The sequence below is a fragment of the Porites lutea genome, chromosome 6, assembly GCF_958299795.1.
Source record: "Porites lutea chromosome 6, jaPorLute2.1, whole genome shotgun sequence".
NCBI lineage: Eukaryota > Metazoa > Cnidaria > Anthozoa > Scleractinia > Poritidae > Porites > Porites lutea.
The window spans coordinates 6,759,395-6,779,048 of NC_133206.1; the positions used below are offsets into that span (position 1 = coordinate 6,759,395).

The 19,654-nt window shown below is 38.0% G+C and overlaps 2 protein-coding genes across 2 annotated transcripts in view; one reads left to right on the forward strand and one right to left on the reverse strand.

Annotated features, from left to right (window-relative positions):
- The window catches only part of LOC140941819 (uncharacterized), a 62,070-nt gene extending 61,263 nt beyond the window's left edge, over positions 1 to 807 (reverse strand). The window contains exons 1-2 of the mRNA XM_073390829.1: positions 674 to 807; positions 516 to 564 (exon numbers count right to left, since the gene is read on the reverse strand). Coding sequence (XP_073246930.1) covers positions 516 to 564; positions 674 to 721 — 97 coding nt within the window. The 5' untranslated portion in view covers positions 722 to 807. The remainder of the gene's footprint in view (positions 1 to 515; positions 565 to 673) is intronic.
- A 7,687-nt stretch (positions 808 to 8,494) lies between these two features.
- LOC140941820 (polycystin-1-like protein 3) lies at positions 8,495 to 9,352 on the forward strand. Its single transcript, XM_073390830.1, has one exon. The coding sequence runs from the start codon at positions 8,495 to 8,497 to the stop codon at positions 9,350 to 9,352; it is 858 nt and encodes a 285-aa protein (XP_073246931.1).
- Positions 9,353 to 19,654: the final 10,302 nt, after the last annotated feature.

The window sequence follows — 19,654 nt, forward strand, 5'->3', positions numbered from 1 at the left end:
TTTAGACCTCCGAAATGAACATTTTCTTGAAAAATTTTGGTCCGTATAGCAAGTTACGGACCGCAAATTGACCAATCGCACGGCGAAAACAGACTCAGCCATATAATAAGTAGTTTTATGCTAGCTTTATTCATAAGAATCGCTCAGGACTGTTTTAAGCTGCTTATTTTCTATTCTGAGAAATTCTCAACTGACGTTTGCCGTTTGCCGTATGCTGTTAACGTGAATCTTAATCTCTCTAATGTTCCGGTTAATCGTTGAATACTACCCCAAACTTAAACCCTTTTAAAGTTAACAAGCCGTTCTAAAAATAATGTGCGATCGCCATTTGAAGCGGCGCTTTAAATTTTAAAAACGAGCGAGGAGATAAATGCGTGCCTGTTATAAAAACATCACCGTTGGTGAGAGGAAGTTAGAAGTTAGAAAAAGTCACCAGAGTTCTTCAGTTTTTCAGCAAAGCATTGACAAATTCCCACTACATAATTATCCTTTTTATGGAAAATACCTAAGCTTACCTGTAGCATGATCGGACCACTTTTCACAGGCAAAAGAAAATTTTGTTAGCTGCAACGAAAAAGTTAAATATTAAGTTAGCAGCCTCAATATCTAGCAAAGACTATTAAGGTTCAAACATGTCCAGTTCACTCGAGAGAAATTCCTGTGACAAACTTACAGTGATGAAGAAAAGAAACACGAATGATGACTGTGATGGAAAATGCATTGCGCTTCAATCTTTCATGTTCATGTTTCCATTATATTTCATTCAACTCAGTGTTGTTCAGTGTGTCTGCTAGGTGGGCAAAGTGAGCTTCATTATAAAAGTTCCTTTTTCTTGCGTTTATCTTGTGACAGTATTAAATTTCTTATACACCCTCCCTAACACGTCATATATTTAAAAGCCATTTGATTGGCTACCAGGGCATCAATATTTAACGTTATTTTTGAAGACTTTGACTTGAAATGGCACCTGCCTTTTAACTGAAAAGAAATTTTACTCGGGGTATTTACTTTTTAATATGCGTGCATAGCTACGCGAAAATCAAGGGCCTCGATTCGGGGAAAATTACATCATTGCCAAACAGGTTCAACTTACATGCGTCATTTCAGTCATCGCCGAAAATAAACCTCATGCTCATCACAAGACTCATTTGCATACAATGAAAGTCGTCACGATTCTTATCCCCATTTCCCACAGTCTCCGCTAGGAACGCCTGGGAGTATGCCCCCCTTTTAGTGACGGATAGACGGGAAAAAAAAAGCTTGCATATTTAGAGTCCGGCTTTGCTAAAGCAAGCTCGACTAACTATTTTCTTTACCCCAGTAATAGTAAAATATATGGAAAAGAACTTCGATATAACGAAACCTCGTTAAAGCGAACAAATTTTCCCTCTCCTTTACGGTATCTAGGTTCCATTGTACCCATAACGGTATCTTATTTTGCATCATCGAACTTAAAATAAAAATAGCACATTCCTTTTATTGGAACGACCTATGTAACATAGCTTGTACTGGTACACTATATCTTGATGTTGTGTCAAACTACAATATTCAGATCTCCGCATGAGATTAAAAATGCGCATTACCTCTTTACTAGAAAAGCGAAATAAGTCAACTCTACAGTGAAACAGGACATTAGGAAAAAAAGTTCCAAACAGGTGCCGAATCTATAACCTTTTGATAACTAGCCCTCAGCGCAATCCACTCTAGTGCGTGCTCGCTTGAAAACGCATACGTTTTTATGCGTTTTCGTCTAACATACACACAAAAACGCCCGAAAACGCTGATCAAAACGAACATTTTTGAAAACTGTTTGAAACGTCTTTTGAAAACGTCTTTAGTGTGGACGGGTGAACTGAACGTAGGTTGTTTAAAAACGGTGACGTACGTAAAAACGGAGCATCTACTGATTTTGTGATGTTCTAATTCATGTACGTGCTTTTTGCGAGCTCTTTTCAGTGTCCTCAATAGCGAGGAGAAGTCGTTATGTCACTTTGCCAAGGTAGCAAAATTTCTGGATGACAACAAACCAAAAACGTCACGTGAAAAGTGAACTCGCACTGTTTCGAACTTAATTTTGTCGCTCTTTAATGTGTCCAATGTTGGTGAAATTTTCTTGGGTTAGATTCGAAAGGACCGTATCTAAGTTTGGAAAAAACTTGTGTTTAGTTCACGTACTCCATAAAGCGGGCAGGTGAAATCAGAAAGTTTCATGTCGCAGTTGTGCAACGACGGCTAAGATATGTACAAAGTGCAAAGTTTTTTTTGTGCTAATTTTAACCAATTGCTTTTTTGCCATTCTCGTTGCCGTCGCCGTCGCCGTCGCCGTCGCCGTCGTCACCGCTTAAGCTCCCTATTGTTGTGATCCAAAAATTTTGCTACCATGGTAACATGACGTCACACTTCCCCTATCTATTGAAAGACCTCTAATTTTCAAGCAAACTTTTAACCCTATTCAGACTTGCTTTCTCCTCGCTCTTCGCCGCTGGGGACGTTTCGCGAGGAGGAACGTCTGCGACTCAGCGACAGAAATTCCATACTGATGACGTAAAATCTGTCCGGAATCCGGTCAGAAGCATTGATTGGTCGACGGAGTAGTTACATTGTTTTAGCTATTGTTTACGAATGACAGACAAAAGACAAAAGGCCACAAAGGTCAAATGTAAACGCGAAGAATTTAGAGCAAAACAGTCAATATTTGTGGAATATACTCTTCTCTAGAGGAAGCGTTTGAGTTTTGCTGGAGCTCGTTGGCAGATAAACTCAAAACTTAACCAAAATCGACCAGAAGACATGTAAAATTGGACAAATTTGTATTTGAAACCCCATGACTACCGGATTTATTATGTAAACATTGATTTGCGTCATCAGTATGGAATTTCTGCCCCCGAGTCGCAGACGTTCCTCCTCGCGAAACGTCCCCAGCGGCGAAGAGCGAGGAGAAACGGATGTTTTCGCAGGCTAATTCAGACTGGGCTTTTTTGGTCAATCTGTGACTGGGGGGGGGGGGGGTCCTCGGACCCCCCCCCTGTATCTCTGGAACCAATAATGCTAGGGTCATGAAATTTACACACAATGATCATCTCCGTACAAAGAAGCCCCACACCCAGTTTTGACTTGCCACGCCCGATGAGGACGTCACAGTGACGTCATATTCCGATTTTCCACTTAGATACGTAAAATATCAATAATATTGGTAAAGTCATCTCTTTAATATAATATACAACATATATGCATATAAAATACACACTTTGACATGTGTTTTGATACTTTAAAGGTGCTAATGACGTCATAATTGCCAAGAAATACATATGGTTGTCCGCCATCTTGGATCCGCCATCTTGGATCCGCCATCTTGGATTTCCGTTTTTTTGTTAAAATTATAATTTAAAGCAACTTTCAAAGGGGAAAAAGCTCAGAATGTATAAAAGAAGTATCAAACTAATGTTTATTACCCAAACAAATGACTTTGGAAGTGTTATTTGGAAAATAGAGCAGCATATTTGTCAAAGCAAAAAAGTGACAAATTTTACCCCACCCCTTCCCCCCAAATATTCGATGTTGAAACATTTTGATGTAATTCAAAAACTAGTCCCAAGCAAAGACCATTTTAACAACAAAAAGCACTATAAGTGTCAAAACGCGATCTTAAAACAAAAAAATCACCATTTTTTAAATTTTCCAAAACCTATGTGTCAGAAACTGGTTGCCATGGCAACATGATTAATCACATGGACATGGTAATTATGCCAAAATGTTTCTAGATAAATGTTAGGAAAAGTCAGAAAATTTGAACGTCATAGCTCTTTCGGTGTAGGAGTTATCACGATTTTGCCGGAGGGGGGGTTCGAAACCCCCCCCCCCCCTGAATAGGGTTAAGGAAAAAGGGAAAGGAATGTGGTTCGAATCTCAGCAGCCGTTCGTGGGGAGGAACGTTGCGTGACGACACTAAAACCGGCTGTGTAGCAGACTATGGATTGCAAGGATGGAAATGAATGGAAACTTTAGAAAGTTGGTCCAACGTCAAGTTTTAATGCTCTAAAAAATATTATGGCTTGTGCTCCTTGATGAAATTTTTTTTATATCTTCTTCATAACTCTACAGGAGCATTTTGTGTCATGGTTCAGTGCACGAAGTAATGATTTAAGAACAGAATTGACCCATAAAAATAGCTGCAGTATCTTCGTGATATGGCTCCTTTAATCCCCCCCGCCCCGTTTTTCTCTTTAGGGCAGTTACCTCAAAAGTAACAGTCCAAACTAGATAGTTGTATATCTGTGCAAATTTAAAAGCGATTTTCGAACAGTTGTTGTAACAAGGTACAAAACTAAAAAATGTAAACAGGCAAAAATGGCCGCCTGAGACCCTGCTACCCCTACTCACATATAGGCCACTGGAGCAGAGTCTTTGCAGAGCTCCCACCCACACCGGTCCACCCGCACGGGGGCCGACATAAACTCTAAAATTGTTAAAAGTACAGGTCGTCAGTATATAGAAACTGGAGCCTGTTGGTTTCCTCCTGCTTGGGAGGTTCTTTAGTGTTGTTCGAGGTAGAGCCTCGTTTTGGTGTAAAAAGAGCGTCCTAAGCAAGATGAGCCAAATGCACCTGCATGATCGACAACATTGCGTTTTAGTACTATTTTCCTTCTATGTGTAAATTTGCCTTCATTTTGTTTCGAGGGTCTCCTTAAGGGAGCAGTCTGGTATGGTTGAAAGCATTGTGTTTCGTCCATAGCTTCACGCCCTTTTTCTTAGATGTCTAGACAAGATTTCATTCAATCAAAAAATGCGTCAATTAAGTTTCAGTTTCAGTTTCAGTTTGTTTATTTGCCAGAAAAAAATATATGTATACATACAGACATAGAGAAACCACACTTGCTCCTTCAGGAATGAAGGGTACAAAAATACAACGGAGCTCAGCAAGCTCATAAGGAGCCTAAAAGACATGGAAATTAGCTATGAAATTAATTGGTGTAAAATAAGGCAAGCCTGATCGTATTCTAATATCATCAAAAAATGTAATCTGTGTCTGTGGAAAAAATATTTTATTATATGTAACCCGGAAATGTCATCACTCAATCATAGAAAAGAACTTACATCGACCTGCAGACATTCTAAGAAATTCCTGTCAAATACCGTGTTTACTTAATTGAATGATTAAATAAATGTATACGTTGCATAATGTTTAGCCGTACCTCAAACTTCTAGACATGCTCAATATATACAACATTTTTTAACTTAAAACCTGCTTGCTAGCCAAAAAAATCCCACAAAATGAAGCCAATGTACCTGAAGTCGGTTTCAAAAATCAACCTCATAAAGGTGCCTGATATTCACTCACACAATACCAGATATGCCCCAAATCTTAATTTTCATGTCTTACGTGTAAGGTCAAATTGTTGCGAATGCTCATTTTAGTTTGCCATAACCAAAATCTGAGAAGACATTCCTACTAACATAAAAAAACACTGAGCTACTACCGGTTCGAAAACTAACTGAACTGGCCTAAACTAAGCTTATTTTCGATTCATCAATTTTTGCCTTTGTTTGTCCCAAAACTAATTTGATGTCTACCGAGTGCTTAACAACACATCTGACAACATTCGGAAGCAGCTTCTCCGTTCCACCAAACAAGATCAACTTTGACAAGGTAAGTGTGCAGCAGCTACTGGATAGCCCACACGCCTTGATTTTTGTCTGTGTGATCCTGGGCCTCTACCTGATATGTCTTATTTTTGCAAGAAGAGCAGATAGGAAGGATGCGCTCCAGGTAGGCTGTCATAGGTAGAGCAATAGACCAATTTTTAGATAACCGCCATCTTGGAGACTTGCGTAAGAATTGCTTCACCTATAGATCGCAGGTCCACAATAGACAACCTCGATCTGTCGTTAATAATGCTTAATCTGCTATAACGGCTTTTTATTGGCCAGGTTGCTTTTCCGGAAGCAAACCTTTGGGGCTCACTTCCCGTCGATTTCAGAACTGTTCCTTCAGCAAAGGCTTTTAAGAAAAAAAAACGATTTGTACTGCTTTGAAACCGACCGTGAACTTAAAACACTTAGACATATTGCATATATTTTAGCTTAGTTTTTTATGTACTGTTTAAAAAACGAGCAGGAGTTTATAATCACGGCAAAAACTCGAGGCGAAGCCGAGATTTTTTACACCTGATAATACACGACTGCAAGTTTATTCAACGGCTTCAAAATCTCTGATATAGATCAACTCATTCTTGAACTAATATTTAGATTTGGGGTTATTTTGGTCTAAAAAATTGGATGTAAAGTTTAGCCGTGTCTTTATCAGATATAAAGACACGCATTAAACACTAATTTCTTTTCTTTAATTTTTCTTTATAAATTATTATTGAGTTTTGAAATTACTTAATTTATTCTCAGTACTTTTTCCATTTCTACCACAATTTTTAGTATGAAAATTTTTAATTTGCCTACTGCCGAAGACCCATTTTTGGAGTGTAACGATATCACGTGGTCTCTCAAGGGATCATAAAGAAACCATCAGTCCTCAGGCGGCCGCATGCAAAGATGGCGTTTATCGTGAACAATATCTATCGTCGGCGTTCCCTTCCTTGACAATAAACTGCAACTGTCAACATTATTGCAACAACAATCTACTGCAGCCTGCTTACAAGGGACGCGTTATTTATATGGGGAACACATATCTCGGGTAGAAGGTCACTCGCCTCCCCTAGCTATCGTATTGTTTTGCTTTTATTGATTTCTTTCCTTTTATTTTCCCTTTATGTCGTTGAATACTGAAAGACTGCAGTCACCCCACTACCACACAATAACTCTCGAGATACGTACTGTTATGAGATACACGTCCACACAGGATTTACGCGCGGTGCAGGAAGAAGCGCTGAAGTGTCAATTGTTTTAAGTGGAAGTCTTGGAGACAGCGAGCCACGTGTCTTGAAAGACCCTAACAGGAAAAATTTCAAAACAGGTTTGTATTTTTTCGCTAAAATCTATAGTCAAATGTTGTTTGGATTTCAAATACACGGAAGAAATTCATTTGCTGAATTACATGGATCTGAGCACATATAACCCATGTGGGGGTTTTGCACAGTATTAGATTTAGAATTAGAATTAAATTTAGTTCAGGAAAATAAAAAAGAGAACAATAAGCACCAACGTGTCAAACCTTTTAAGACTAAAAAATCTTGCTCTTCTGAGGGTCTCCCGTAGTTCATTTGCGAACGCTCAGTTTCACAGCGCGAGAACGTATACATATTATTTTAATTAGAGATTTCACTATTTCAGTATCGTAGCTAAAGAAGGATAATCACTTGTCAACTTCATAAAATGTTGTTCACCTTGTATGGATTGCCTGAGAATAGTATGCGAAGGATAAAAACTGTTTTTCATTTGTTTTGAATTAGTTTTAGCAGTCGTTATGAGTGAAGGATTTTACCGATTGATAACCCTTGCTCTCGTTTGATATTGATACGAAGCGATTCATCTCACGGTCATGCTAGAGACCTTAGCGTCAAAGGTATTTCATTCCATATTTTTGTTCCAGTCGATGAAGGCGAATTTACCTGAATAAACATACAGTTAACTCTCTCTCTAAGACAGACGCCTCAAACCTCGCCAAAACGGTCACCTAGGGTTGCCCCTTGCCTTTCTGCCTTTCGTTCCTCCTTTTAGTTAACTCTCTATAAGACAGGCATGTCTTTAAGACGTCACAGGTCACATAGCGCCGGTCACTGCAAAGATGTCCGTCTGAGAAAGTAACAAAGAAAGTCGCTTCTGGTATTGGGGCCATAAAACGAATAAGGCACGTTGTCCCTCAGGCGACCTTACAACTAATATATCAAGCTTTAACACAGCCACACTTTGATTATTGCAACATTGTTTGGGGAAACTGTGGGATAACTTTACAGAATAAGGTTCAAAAGCTACAAAACAGAGCAGCCCGTGTTTTGACCTACTCAAGCTATGACGTAGATGCTGGTCACCTTTTCAAACTTCTAGGGTGGAAAATCCTAGTTTGCCAGCAACAAATTCAAAGAGCTACGATGGTTTACAGGTCTTAGTACTAAATTTGAAAGGCGAGAAGTCGCATATAACCTAAGGGACTCAGAAAATAAACTCAATATTCAATTACCGGGCACAAACTATTACAAAAAACAGCTTCAGCTATAGTGGCGCCATTCTCTGGAACAGTCTTCCTTGTAACTTAAGGGAAGCAGAGTCCCTTGGGCAATTTAAACGATTACTCAAAGAACTGTAAGGCACGACATTCGTGGAAAGCAGCTTTTTTATTTAAATATTTTTATTATATTAGTATTAGGCATTTTTAAAGCTGACGAATTTTGTACCGTGGATAAATAAAGATTATCTAAAGATTATCTAAAGATTATCTAAAGATTATCTATCTATCTATCTATCTATCTATCTATCTATCTATCTAGTTGACTATAAGGCAATTGATAACTTTCTCTTTCTTTTTTCGTGGAATCTCCTCGGGGTAATGATTCAGGATCCGCAGACCGATCAACGATGGTGGTTCGTCTGTGATGATTGGTTGCCTGTCGACGAAGGCGATGGCAAAATCGAGAGGATTCTGTATCCTGCTTCCAAGAAAGACCTGACCAAGTTTAACGTACTGTTCACATCTGAAGTGAGGAAGAACCTAACTGACGGCCATATTTGGTTTTCAGTTGTTGCTCGGCCGCCGCGAAGTAACTTTACTCGCGTGCAACGTTTGACCTGCTGTTTGTTCATTCTCATAACGACACTGATTGCTAACGCCATGTTTTACCGAGTGGAAGAGAACGAAACGCCTAAAAACGCCATTAAGATTATGGGATTTAGTTTTTCCATCCGGCAGGTTTCCATTGCAATCATGAGCAGCATGATCGTCTTTCCAGCAAGTCTAATCATTGAGACTATATTCCGAAAAGCCAAACCAAAGGCAAGCCAATATGAAGTGAAGTCAGGAAAAAGTGAGGGCGATGGAGTTGATATCGAGACAGGGGAGGAAAAGAAAAAGAGTTCTGGGAAGTTTGCTTTACCAGACTGGTTCGTGTACGTAGCATACGTCATCGCATTTATCGCCACTTGCACATCAGCGTCATTTGTGATCTTTGGAATGGAGTTCGGACGGGACAAATCTGTACAGTGGCTTTCGTCCATAATGGTATCATTCATACAAGACGTGCTCTTCACACAGCCTATTAAAATGTACATCATGGCCACCCAGTTCGCCTTTCTTATCAGCGTCAATTGTGATCTTTGGAATGGAGTTCGGATGGGACAAATCTGTACGGTGGCTTTCGTCCATAATGGTATCACTCGTAGAAGACGTGCTCTTCACACAGCCTATTAAAATGTTCATCATGGCCACCCTGTTCGCCTTTCTTATTGCCGAGCAAGAGTCGTTTACGGATCGATGCGAACACAATGCAATAGTTTATTGACACTCCCCTGGTGGGGCTTTTTACTTTGCCTTCCTTTGACATGTATTGGCAAACAATTTTTGTTTTCCTTTAACCATGACATCCATTGGCAGGTTAACTTTTCATTGCCTCTTTGATATGTTTAGTGTGTCACTTGACACTCTTCTAACATTTTTTCTCTCATTGCAAACGAAGGCCTGAATTTAAGTGGGGACAAAAGTATTTGTTATGTTTTTTTGGGCCAATCACAACTTGAACACTTGGCTCCGCAACATAAATGTGCAGACAGTGGTTTTCTATTTTCCAGATAGTAAATAGTGAAGTAAGTTATTTTTCTATATAGTAAGTTGTCCTTTAAAGACCACCTATCAACTGTTTTAAGGAAGGTCTATGCCAATGTTGGAGCTCTGAGACGACTTAGAAAGCTGGTGCCTGCTGATATCTCACTTACGCTGTACAAGGCTTATATACTTCCACACCTTGAATATTGTAGTCCATTACTATTAGGGATTAACAAAACTTTGAACGAGAAACTTGAATCTGCAAATCATTATGCTTTAAAAGCCCTCTTAAATTTCGGAAACAGCTTAGATTATGATTCCATATTGTCTGCTGTAAACATGCAATCACTGAAACATAGACGGTACTATCAATCTCTTGCCCTCCTTTTTAAATGCATAAAAGAAATGGGCCTGACTATATTTCTGATTTATTCGAACCTCGTATATTGCGCTACAATTCAAGGAACAGCGATCACAATCTCATTCAACCATCCTATAATAATCGATATTATCACAATTCTTTCACTTACAAGGCTTCACATTTGTGGAGTCAGCTTCCTTCTTACATCAAGAGATCGACTGAATTGAGCGAATATCGTAAGCATTTAAGATCTTTTAATCTTAAGAGCCAGTTGTAAATGTAATTTTTGTACATCTTACGGTTTTACTATATCTGTTTTTTTTGTTTTTTTTTCCTTACGGTTTTAAACTTTTTCTTACCGTTTTTAGTTTTTAATTAATTCAGTGGGATTCGGGTGAGTGTAACAATAATATATCCGTGAATGCACAAAGCTATTTGTTTTCATACATTTATGATCTTTTTAAATAAAAATCTTTGAGCATAATGGAAGGATAAAAGTATTGCCATTGAGTTTTTAACACGTGTCGGCTCTCAATCATATAACATCAATAACAACGGCTCAAAACAATTCTTATGGATAAAACCTAGGTGAAACTCCTAAGTTTTATGTAGAAGTAATGAACAGTAAGCGACAAAAAGAGGGGAAATTTGGTCACGCGGTATACAAATTCACGTTTACCGTTTGTCTTAGAGGTCACTGTTCATTTATTGTTGTTCTTGTAACTCATGTTCCATCGAAGCACTTACATTTATTACGTCCGTGCGTTCCATAATTTTAAGGAGAGTTGAAAACTGGAAAACCAGAAAAACTGACCTCCAGTCTCTGAGCAAGGGAAGGAACCATCAAACTTAACCCACGCCAGGATTTGAACCCGAGCTACGTTGGTGGCAAGCGATTCTGTCTGCGTCTCCCTTGCTCGGAGTAGTATAAAAGTACCATGCAAAGGCAAGACAGTGAATTATTATACTATTATGCCTTTACCTTGACATATCAGATCATAGATTTATAGATTTGTCACTCATCACTGCGTACATTCTGGGTAGTCACGTAACTCTTCATGGGGTAACATAATTTCTAAGAAAGCATTGACAATAACCGAAATAACAACAACAAAAAACGTCCTCCTGCGGTGTATCTTTTACAGAAATCCGGACGAGAGACACTATTTTTTGTCATGGACTAACAAAGTTTCCGTTTTTTTCACTGCAGTGTACGTACATTAAACAGGCGTTTGAAGGCCCTCAATATTAAACGCCATGTCCAGGTGTCACAAAGAGAAATTCTGAATGCCGTTTCGGTGAGCCATTATTCAGAGGCACCCAACGTCAATTTTTGGAAAATATCTGTTCGGAAGACGATTTGAGATCTAGAATTTTCGGAACATTTGTTGTAAAATTTCTTGCTTGCCTGCCTGTCCTAGGATTTTCGAACATCAAAAAAATGGTATAATTGCCCATTTTAAACGGATTTTTTTTTTACCCTAAAAAGGTCACCTAGAATTTTAGGGAGCCTCTTTTCTGGCTTGAATTTTCGAAAGGCAAGTTTTGATCCCTATAATTTTCGGATCACTAGACGTTCAGCTAGGAAATCCGAACAGATGAAAAATTTTTAGGGGATAAAAATATGCCTATATCTACCGTTTAAATACTAAAATACGCTTAACAATGCTATGTTTAAGTGGTTTTGAACTATATTCTCGTTGGGTGCCCCTGATTATTAGTTGTTTGCCTACTTTCCAGTTATATGCTTTCTGTATAGACACAGTTAAAAGAAGGTCCATGCATGATTACACGAGTGACAAATCTATAAATCTATGATCTGATTTGTCACGGTAAAGGCATAAGAGTACAATAATTCACTGTCTTGCCTTTACATGGTACTTTTATACTACTCCGAGCAAGGGAGACGCAGAGAGAGAACTCGCTTGCCAAAAATGTAGCTCGGGTTCAAATCCTGGCGTGGGTTAAGTTTGATGGTTCCTTCCCTTGCTCAGAGACTGGAGGTCAGTTTTTCTGGTTCTCCAGTTTTCAACTCTCCTTAAAATTATGGAACGCACGGACGTAATAAATGTAAGTGCTTCGATGGAACATGAGTTACAAGAACAACAATAAATGAACAGTGACCTCTAAGACAAACGGTAAACGTGAATTTGTATACCGCGTGACCAAATTTCCCCTCTTTTTGTCGCTTACTGTTCATTACTTCTACATAAAACTTAGGAGTTTCACCTAGGTTTTATCCATAAGAATTGTTTTGAGCCGTTGTTATTGATGTTATATGATTGAGAGCCGACACGTGTTAAAAACTCAATGGCAATACTTTTATCCTTCCATTATGCTCAAAGATTTTATTCCTCTCGATATTCACAGTCTACGCGATTACGATCCAGTGTAAATGAAAGCTTGACAAATCTGCAATAGCTTACACCACGTTGGTACCTCCAATCCACGCCAAAATCCCGTCTAACATATTCCACAATTGTAGCATCGGTTTCTGATCCAGTCGATTAACGCGATTTCCATAGCTTTAATAGAAAAATTAAAAGATGCGTTGAAAACAGATACAATTTATGATTCAGAGCAATCAATGGAGGTAAAATCAGATAATTTACCTGGGCTAACATCGTCAACAAAGCCGCACTCCGCCGAATGGACACCTTGATCCGCCATATTGATCCTCTAGCAAAGTATGATGGTCTACGCAGTCGGTTTTGGTTTTGGTTTTTGTGTTTTTGGTTTTCGTTTTCAAATGTTATAGGGTCTAATAAGGTTTTGGTTTTGGTTTTCATAATATAGATTAAAATTGCTAAGTGAAAATCAAAAAGTTTAAAACAAAAACGGAAAATTAAAAAATCAAAATCAAAACAAAAACCCAAAAGCAAAATGACGAAGTGAAAATCAAAAAGTTTAAAACAAAAACGGAAAATTAAAAAATCAAAATCAAAACAAAAACCCAAAAGCAAAATGACGAAGTGAAAATCAAAACGTTTAAAACAAAAACTGAAAAGTAAAAAACAAAAACGGAAACGTAAAAAATAAAAACCGGAAAGTGAAAAATAAAAACGAAATCACTATCTGGCCCCCCTGGGCTTCTGTACCAATGTTAACACGTAACTTCTGCCATGTTCTTGGCCTTAAAATCGCTCTTATTCTTCTGCTCAGACATTTTTGAACCTTAAACGTTTCGAGTCTCAAACAGCGAAAGGGAAATAACATTTATAAACTAACGCAAACTTGAAATAGCGAGTGTAATTCGTACAAGTTTAGTATATGGCAGAGAACGAATGTCCGAACTTTGCGGGTTTGTTTACAACAAAGGTCGTCAAAGGTCACGTGAAACTACACGTGAAATCTGACGCTCAGAAGGTGAACTGTCAGAGGAGCTAAAAACTCGCATCAAAATTTTTGGAAAGTAAGATGCAACAAGAAAAGAAATACAGCTCATTAAAAATAATAACCAAGGGCTTACTTTTCCATAGTTTTAGAACCCGCAGGTTATTATTATGGTCACTGAATTGAAAAAGTAGGTTATTAGTTGTAATAATGATCTTCTCTTCCACCTCAACGACCAAGTGTTCAACTTTATTTAAAATAATAACCTATTCAAAACAATGGAAATTGCATGAAGACCCGACCAAACGACTGTAAGCTGTGCAAAAAATGAACTTACCATAGGTTTGGTATATACTGAATAAATGACAGACACACAAATGAGTTGGCTGCATATCCTTGTTAAGAACCGTGGCAGTAGTTTTATTGTTATTTTGAAGACTTTCTTGCAAGGCAAATCTTTCAGGTTTTCTTTGTGGTCAAGCAGTACCTGTTAAAGAATGGAAAGTGTCATTTGTTGTTGTAAATACTATACCGTACTTACGTGTTAAGAATTGCACTCCGAATTAACCTTATTTTCTTGTTTAACTGGTTTCTCGTTACCTTCAGTTTTATTCACACCTGTCTTGCCCCTCTGTCGACTGTTATCTTATGTCAGCTTGAACCGTCCCGGGAAGCATTGTAATTCTCTCCCGGTGCAAGCTAAGCACTCTACGTCAAAATTGCCAACAGTTGGGTTGTTGGCATCGCGTTTGTGCGGCATAAAACAACTGCATAATCTATACCTTTAAATCGTACATAAATGTCGCGGTTAATCAAATATAAAAGCATATACTATGAGTCAGAGTAGCAAAAAACTGTCCAACGTTTGAAGTTTATGTTATAAGTGTAGTCTACGGAAGTGAACACTTCTTTAATTAAAGCGAAAAATTCCAACTACATAAAAGCTCATAAACATCAACAAAATAGGTCTATTTGACCTTAACAATCGCAACTCGCGTTTATCTTGTTGACTACACGTAACCTTTATTACTTTTTTGTCCCTCCAGTTCAACATTCGTCGAACCAACATAACGAGGGGACTATGCATGTTCACAGGTAACTTCGGGCGACAATAACACACAGAGGAAAGAATTATGACATAACTGATCCGTTATTTAAAGTCTACTAAAAAGAATAATTTCTTTCTGCAGCAAAAATAACTGGCAAAAACCGTTAAATAAATTTGGACTCTTATCACCGTTTCTTTAAATTGACTTACAAATTTTTACAGAAAAAAAAGCAAACGATAGCGTAACCAAAAGTTAAAGTTGAACTAAGGACAAACCCGCTATTTTCGAGGAGGTAAAAGAGAATCTTGACTTTCATTCCAGACCAGAGAACGGCTAGCTGAGTTTGGTATTCACTGCTCCGCAGGCAATGCAAGATACAAAGGTTTCTGGCTTTAAACACAGTTAAATCAAGTGGAAATTGGTGTCTCCATTTATACCGTCGCTCGATTAAAATTCAAACCAGTACGAGAAATGTTTTTGGCAAATCTTTTCTTGAAACTATATGTGAGAAAAGCACGCGCTCTATCAACAATAGGCAATCAACGCATAGATTGGTCACATCCAAAGAAAACAGATTGCCCACTCACTCAATTACGTCACGTAGCTCTTGGTTGAAAACAGTATACTGTGGTACTCGATAATGCATTGAGAAAAACAGCACTCAGTTCACCAATCAAAAATTAGACTAACGCTTGAATTAGATGCATTCAGAGAAAAAAATGCCGACTTGATTAAAACTTGACAAAACTGGCTAGTGAACGAGTAGACAATAGGTCTTTCGCCCCAAGAGAAATTGAAAACAATGCTATTGCAAAATTTTGTAGGGAAAACAAAGAGTATTATGTTATTTTTGAAAAAGGCCTATGGCCGTGTGAATTACCTCAAGCTAGCCCCTGGATAAATTTAAACGTACCAGGAAAGAAACATACAAACTCTCAAAACTTATTAGTAGACAATAAAAGCGAAGAAGGTTACGGAAAACTAGCGTTAAAGAATTGTTAGCACAGGAACCATTTTGACTCCTAACATTTGATCGCCTAGTGATCAGGGGCACCCAACGAGAAATTTTGAGAAGAAGACCTAAAAACAACAACAAAGCGTGAATAAAGTTTTCTGAGACTATTTTAAGCATTTTGGGAGATTGCTGGAAAAGAAATTATCTGTTCCTCACTCCCAGCAAGACTGATGGAAGAGTTCCCAGCCAGCAACCTTACAACCTGCAACCTGACTTACTGGGAAGTTTCATAGGGCACAATTCAGATCTTGAGTGGTAAGCAACCCATACAAGTAACCCGTAGCAGCTATTCTAGACTTTAAATCCCCTCTGACACCCTGAATTATCTTTTTCCCAGCAACACTTTCCTTCCAAGGACTATTATTTTTTCCACATCTCCCAGCCAGCAAAAATTTGCATGAAGAACAGATATTTTGAGGAACAGATCCATTGGATGCCCCTGAGTAATGTTGATCACCACCATCAGTTTGACAAAACCAATGAATATGCGAAGACTACAATAGCCTGTTTTGCAACCACTCGTCACGACTAAAGTTAAAAGTGCGAAAAAGCGAGAATACAAACTTTAAAAACTTTTAGGTAGAAAAAAATCATCATTCATTCCAAAAGCGCAGCAAGTTGAAGAAAACTTTTGATTTAAATTGCCAGTTCAAAAAAATCACTTCTATCACACTGACACATTAACAGCTCGCGTTCAACGAAAATGCAGCGAAAAACACAATATTGAGGAGGTCATTGATCATAGCATGGGCCGGTGTTACTTTTTACTGGGTTCACAAGAATAGTGGAGTGGATTTATGTGATCACATGCATCAGGACCAGGTAGCGAATATTCACATGACGTCACGGTGGCCAAATTGGTGATCCAAACAGATCCTGTGGGAGATGGACTCTTTTCTTACGTAAAAAATTTTAAGAGCGCAAAAAGTCCACTTCCGGTTAACGAGCGTGCCTCAAAATGGTCGCTGCTTTCAAGTCATCTATCAACCGTATTACCGTGGCCCATATAGGACAATTTTCATCTTAATGTTTGTCACAAAATGTGAGTTGTTAAGTCTTTTCAAATAAACAACGGATTTTTTTCTGCAAAAACCCGAGTTGTTAATTTTTCAATTACACAACTCGGATTTTGATCGCAAAAATCCAAGTTGTGCAATCTCTAAAGTACACAACTCGGATTTCTAATGCAAAATCCGAATTGTTAATTTTTCCATGATTAAACAACTCGGATTTTTACAGCAATAATCCGAGTTGTTTAGTCTCTAAAATGCACGAACTGGGACTTATAAGTCGCAAAAATCCTAGTTACTAATTTTTCAATTGAACAACACGGATTTTTCCCACAATCCGAGTTGTCTAATTTTCGAAATATACAACTCAGATTTCTAGCGCAAAAATCCGAGTTGTCAATGTTTCAAATAAACAACTCGGATTTTTGCGTTATAAATCCGCAGTGTGTATTTTGGAGATTAAACAATCCGATAAAAATACGACTTGTGTATTTTGAAATTAGACAACTCGGATTTCTAACGCAAAAATCCCAGTTGTAGTATTAAATGATTACACAATATCAATTTCGTAACAAACAAATGAGATAAAAATTTCAATCGGAAAAAAAAAACTGCTGATGTCCTGTATAGGCCATAATCAAAAATCCTTGTTCCAAAAAAGTGGCAAATACTGTGCAACGCACCATCCACGGAGAACCCTTGGAAGCTGTTGATCACCACAAATACCTTGGAGTTGAGATATTCAGTGATCTAAATTGCTGGAATTATAGTGGCTTTATAAGAAAAAAATCAAGTAAATGTCCAGAAAACGTAAAATAGCAAGCCTATCTTGCTATAGTTAGACCACAGCTTGAATGTATGGATGTTGCGCATGGGGCCCGGACATTCAAAAACGCTACAAAGGACATTGAGAGTGCGCAGAGACGAAGAGACGAGCGGCACGTTTTGTTAAAAATGAATATGGCACAAATCCTGGAACTATGACGAAAATTTTGAATGATTTGAAATGGCCAACATCCGAGAAGTTTCTTAAGGTTGATCATTTGCATGTAGTTCTGATCGCAATCCGCTAAAAAAGGAACAAAATTAATATGTAAATCATTATACTTCACGGGTGTTTTCAATACGTTAGATTCTCATTATTTTTTTTACGAGAACCAAACTAGAATAATGAGTCATCTATATTCACCCATGCGCAAATAACCCCTAAATGATTTTTGAAATTTCTTAACGGCATCGTAGTTTCGAGCTAGTCTCTCCTGAACGATCATGGATCGCTTGTGTTTAACGATATATACCTGATGAAAGTTACTGCTGCTAAAACTGTTCCTTCTATTGCAAGGTGGTGTAACACTAGAACTGTACCAAAAACACAGTGAAGAAATTCAACTCGTGAATCAATATGAAAAGTGTAAGTGTTACAGCTATTGCTATATCTCTTGCCTTTTTCTTGTCTGGACGAATTGCCAAAGAGATACCAATTGCACACTATTTAGACTGTGAACTTGTTTCTCAACTGAAACCTTTCAGAGTGTTTTATTTTAATCGGCAGTGGTACGTTTTTCCTTTTTGTTTTCCCTCAGGTTTGAGAAGTAAAATTCAGTGCATGGTTGAGTGATGAGGAACGTAACAAAGAGAGTTATCAGCTCATGGAAGAAAAACAGCAAGAGATTTGTAGAGGTAACTATCCAAGTAAAAAGTCACCTTAACCAGGACAATCATAAACTGACATAAGGATATATAATGGTTTTAATATTTGGTGATAGAAAACGTGTCAGTTTTTTTGGAGGATACCTGAGGTTACTATAACTTATTTATGTTAGACCCGGTAACGAGTTAAAGTATGATTGATTTTCTCTGGACAATATTTTCTCCTGAACGATTTTCACATTAGGCAAGATACTAATTAGTTTTACGAGCATTATCCCGATGTGCAAATAGACTGCTTTATAAAGTTGTTATCACCTATATATTTACTTCAATGTTTTTTTTTTAAAGTTAAACACATAAGAGCAAAATGGGACATGGGTGTTAGAGAATAAATTAAGAGCAAAAATTATATTGTGACAAGTTCTCTTCTTAGTCTACAACCATTTGCTAAAATGAAAATCATTTCCTTTTCGTTTACTGACGACAGACGTCCAAATTTGTGTTTACCTTTGTGTTGTTTCGTTCAGTATCATCCCTTCAAATCGATTCTTTCCTTTTCAAAGTGCATGTCTCGGCCAAATGAAGCATTTAGAGGGCACTCAGGCCCGCGGACAGAACTTTTAAGATACTTAGATTTTCTTCCAGGGGTTATTCCCTTATATACATTGTAAGCCACATAGTCATGCATGTGCCACCCAAAGGATATGGTTTTTGCGCTTTTTCGGTCTAAAAACGGGTATGCACTTTGCTCATTTTGGTTTGGAATTGGGTGTGGTTTTCGAGGGGGAAAAACGCCGTGTAAGCACGTATTTGTCGTTTCAATTCCAAATTAAAGAATAAGAAACAAAAAGAACTATTTGCGAATTCTTTGACATAATTTCTGCCTAGAGGCCAGGACTGAAAAAGGCGTGGAAAATGACTTTTTTTTGTCTGAAATAAGGCCAGGAGTTAAAGAACAGGGCGGCTCACCCCCACCAAGAATCACCAGGAGTACCCCACAAGAGATCTTCTTCAAGTATTAAATAATGCAAACAACGGTCAAGGTTTACATACTAGGGCTACACGAGAAAAACGTGCGGACCGAAAACGAAATGATTTTAAAACGCTAGTGCCTGTAACAACACCTCCTGCTCCCCTTAGCTTAACACCATCTTTCTCTTTCCTTTGACTGCCAGATTAAAGAGTTCTTTGTTATGCTTTAACTATTTTTTTGCCTTGTTCACTCATGTAGGCGAACAATCTAACAGAAGTACAGTCATTAATTTTTAAGTGCGGACCCAACTAAACTGGACGATTTTTAAAACGGTAAGTACTTGTAACAACCCCAATCCCGGTCTTTTGTTAGTGACTTTATGAACTGACTACTCAGGATCTTGCCGTTAAAGTTCAGACTACAGACTTGGCAAAATGGCTCATTTGGTAACTCCTTTTTTCTTCACTTTTTACACAGTCATCCAGGCGAACTCAAAATCAGTCAAAACCGCTGAAAATACCTTTTTGGAGGCAAAAAGACATATACATTAGGTAAGGCAG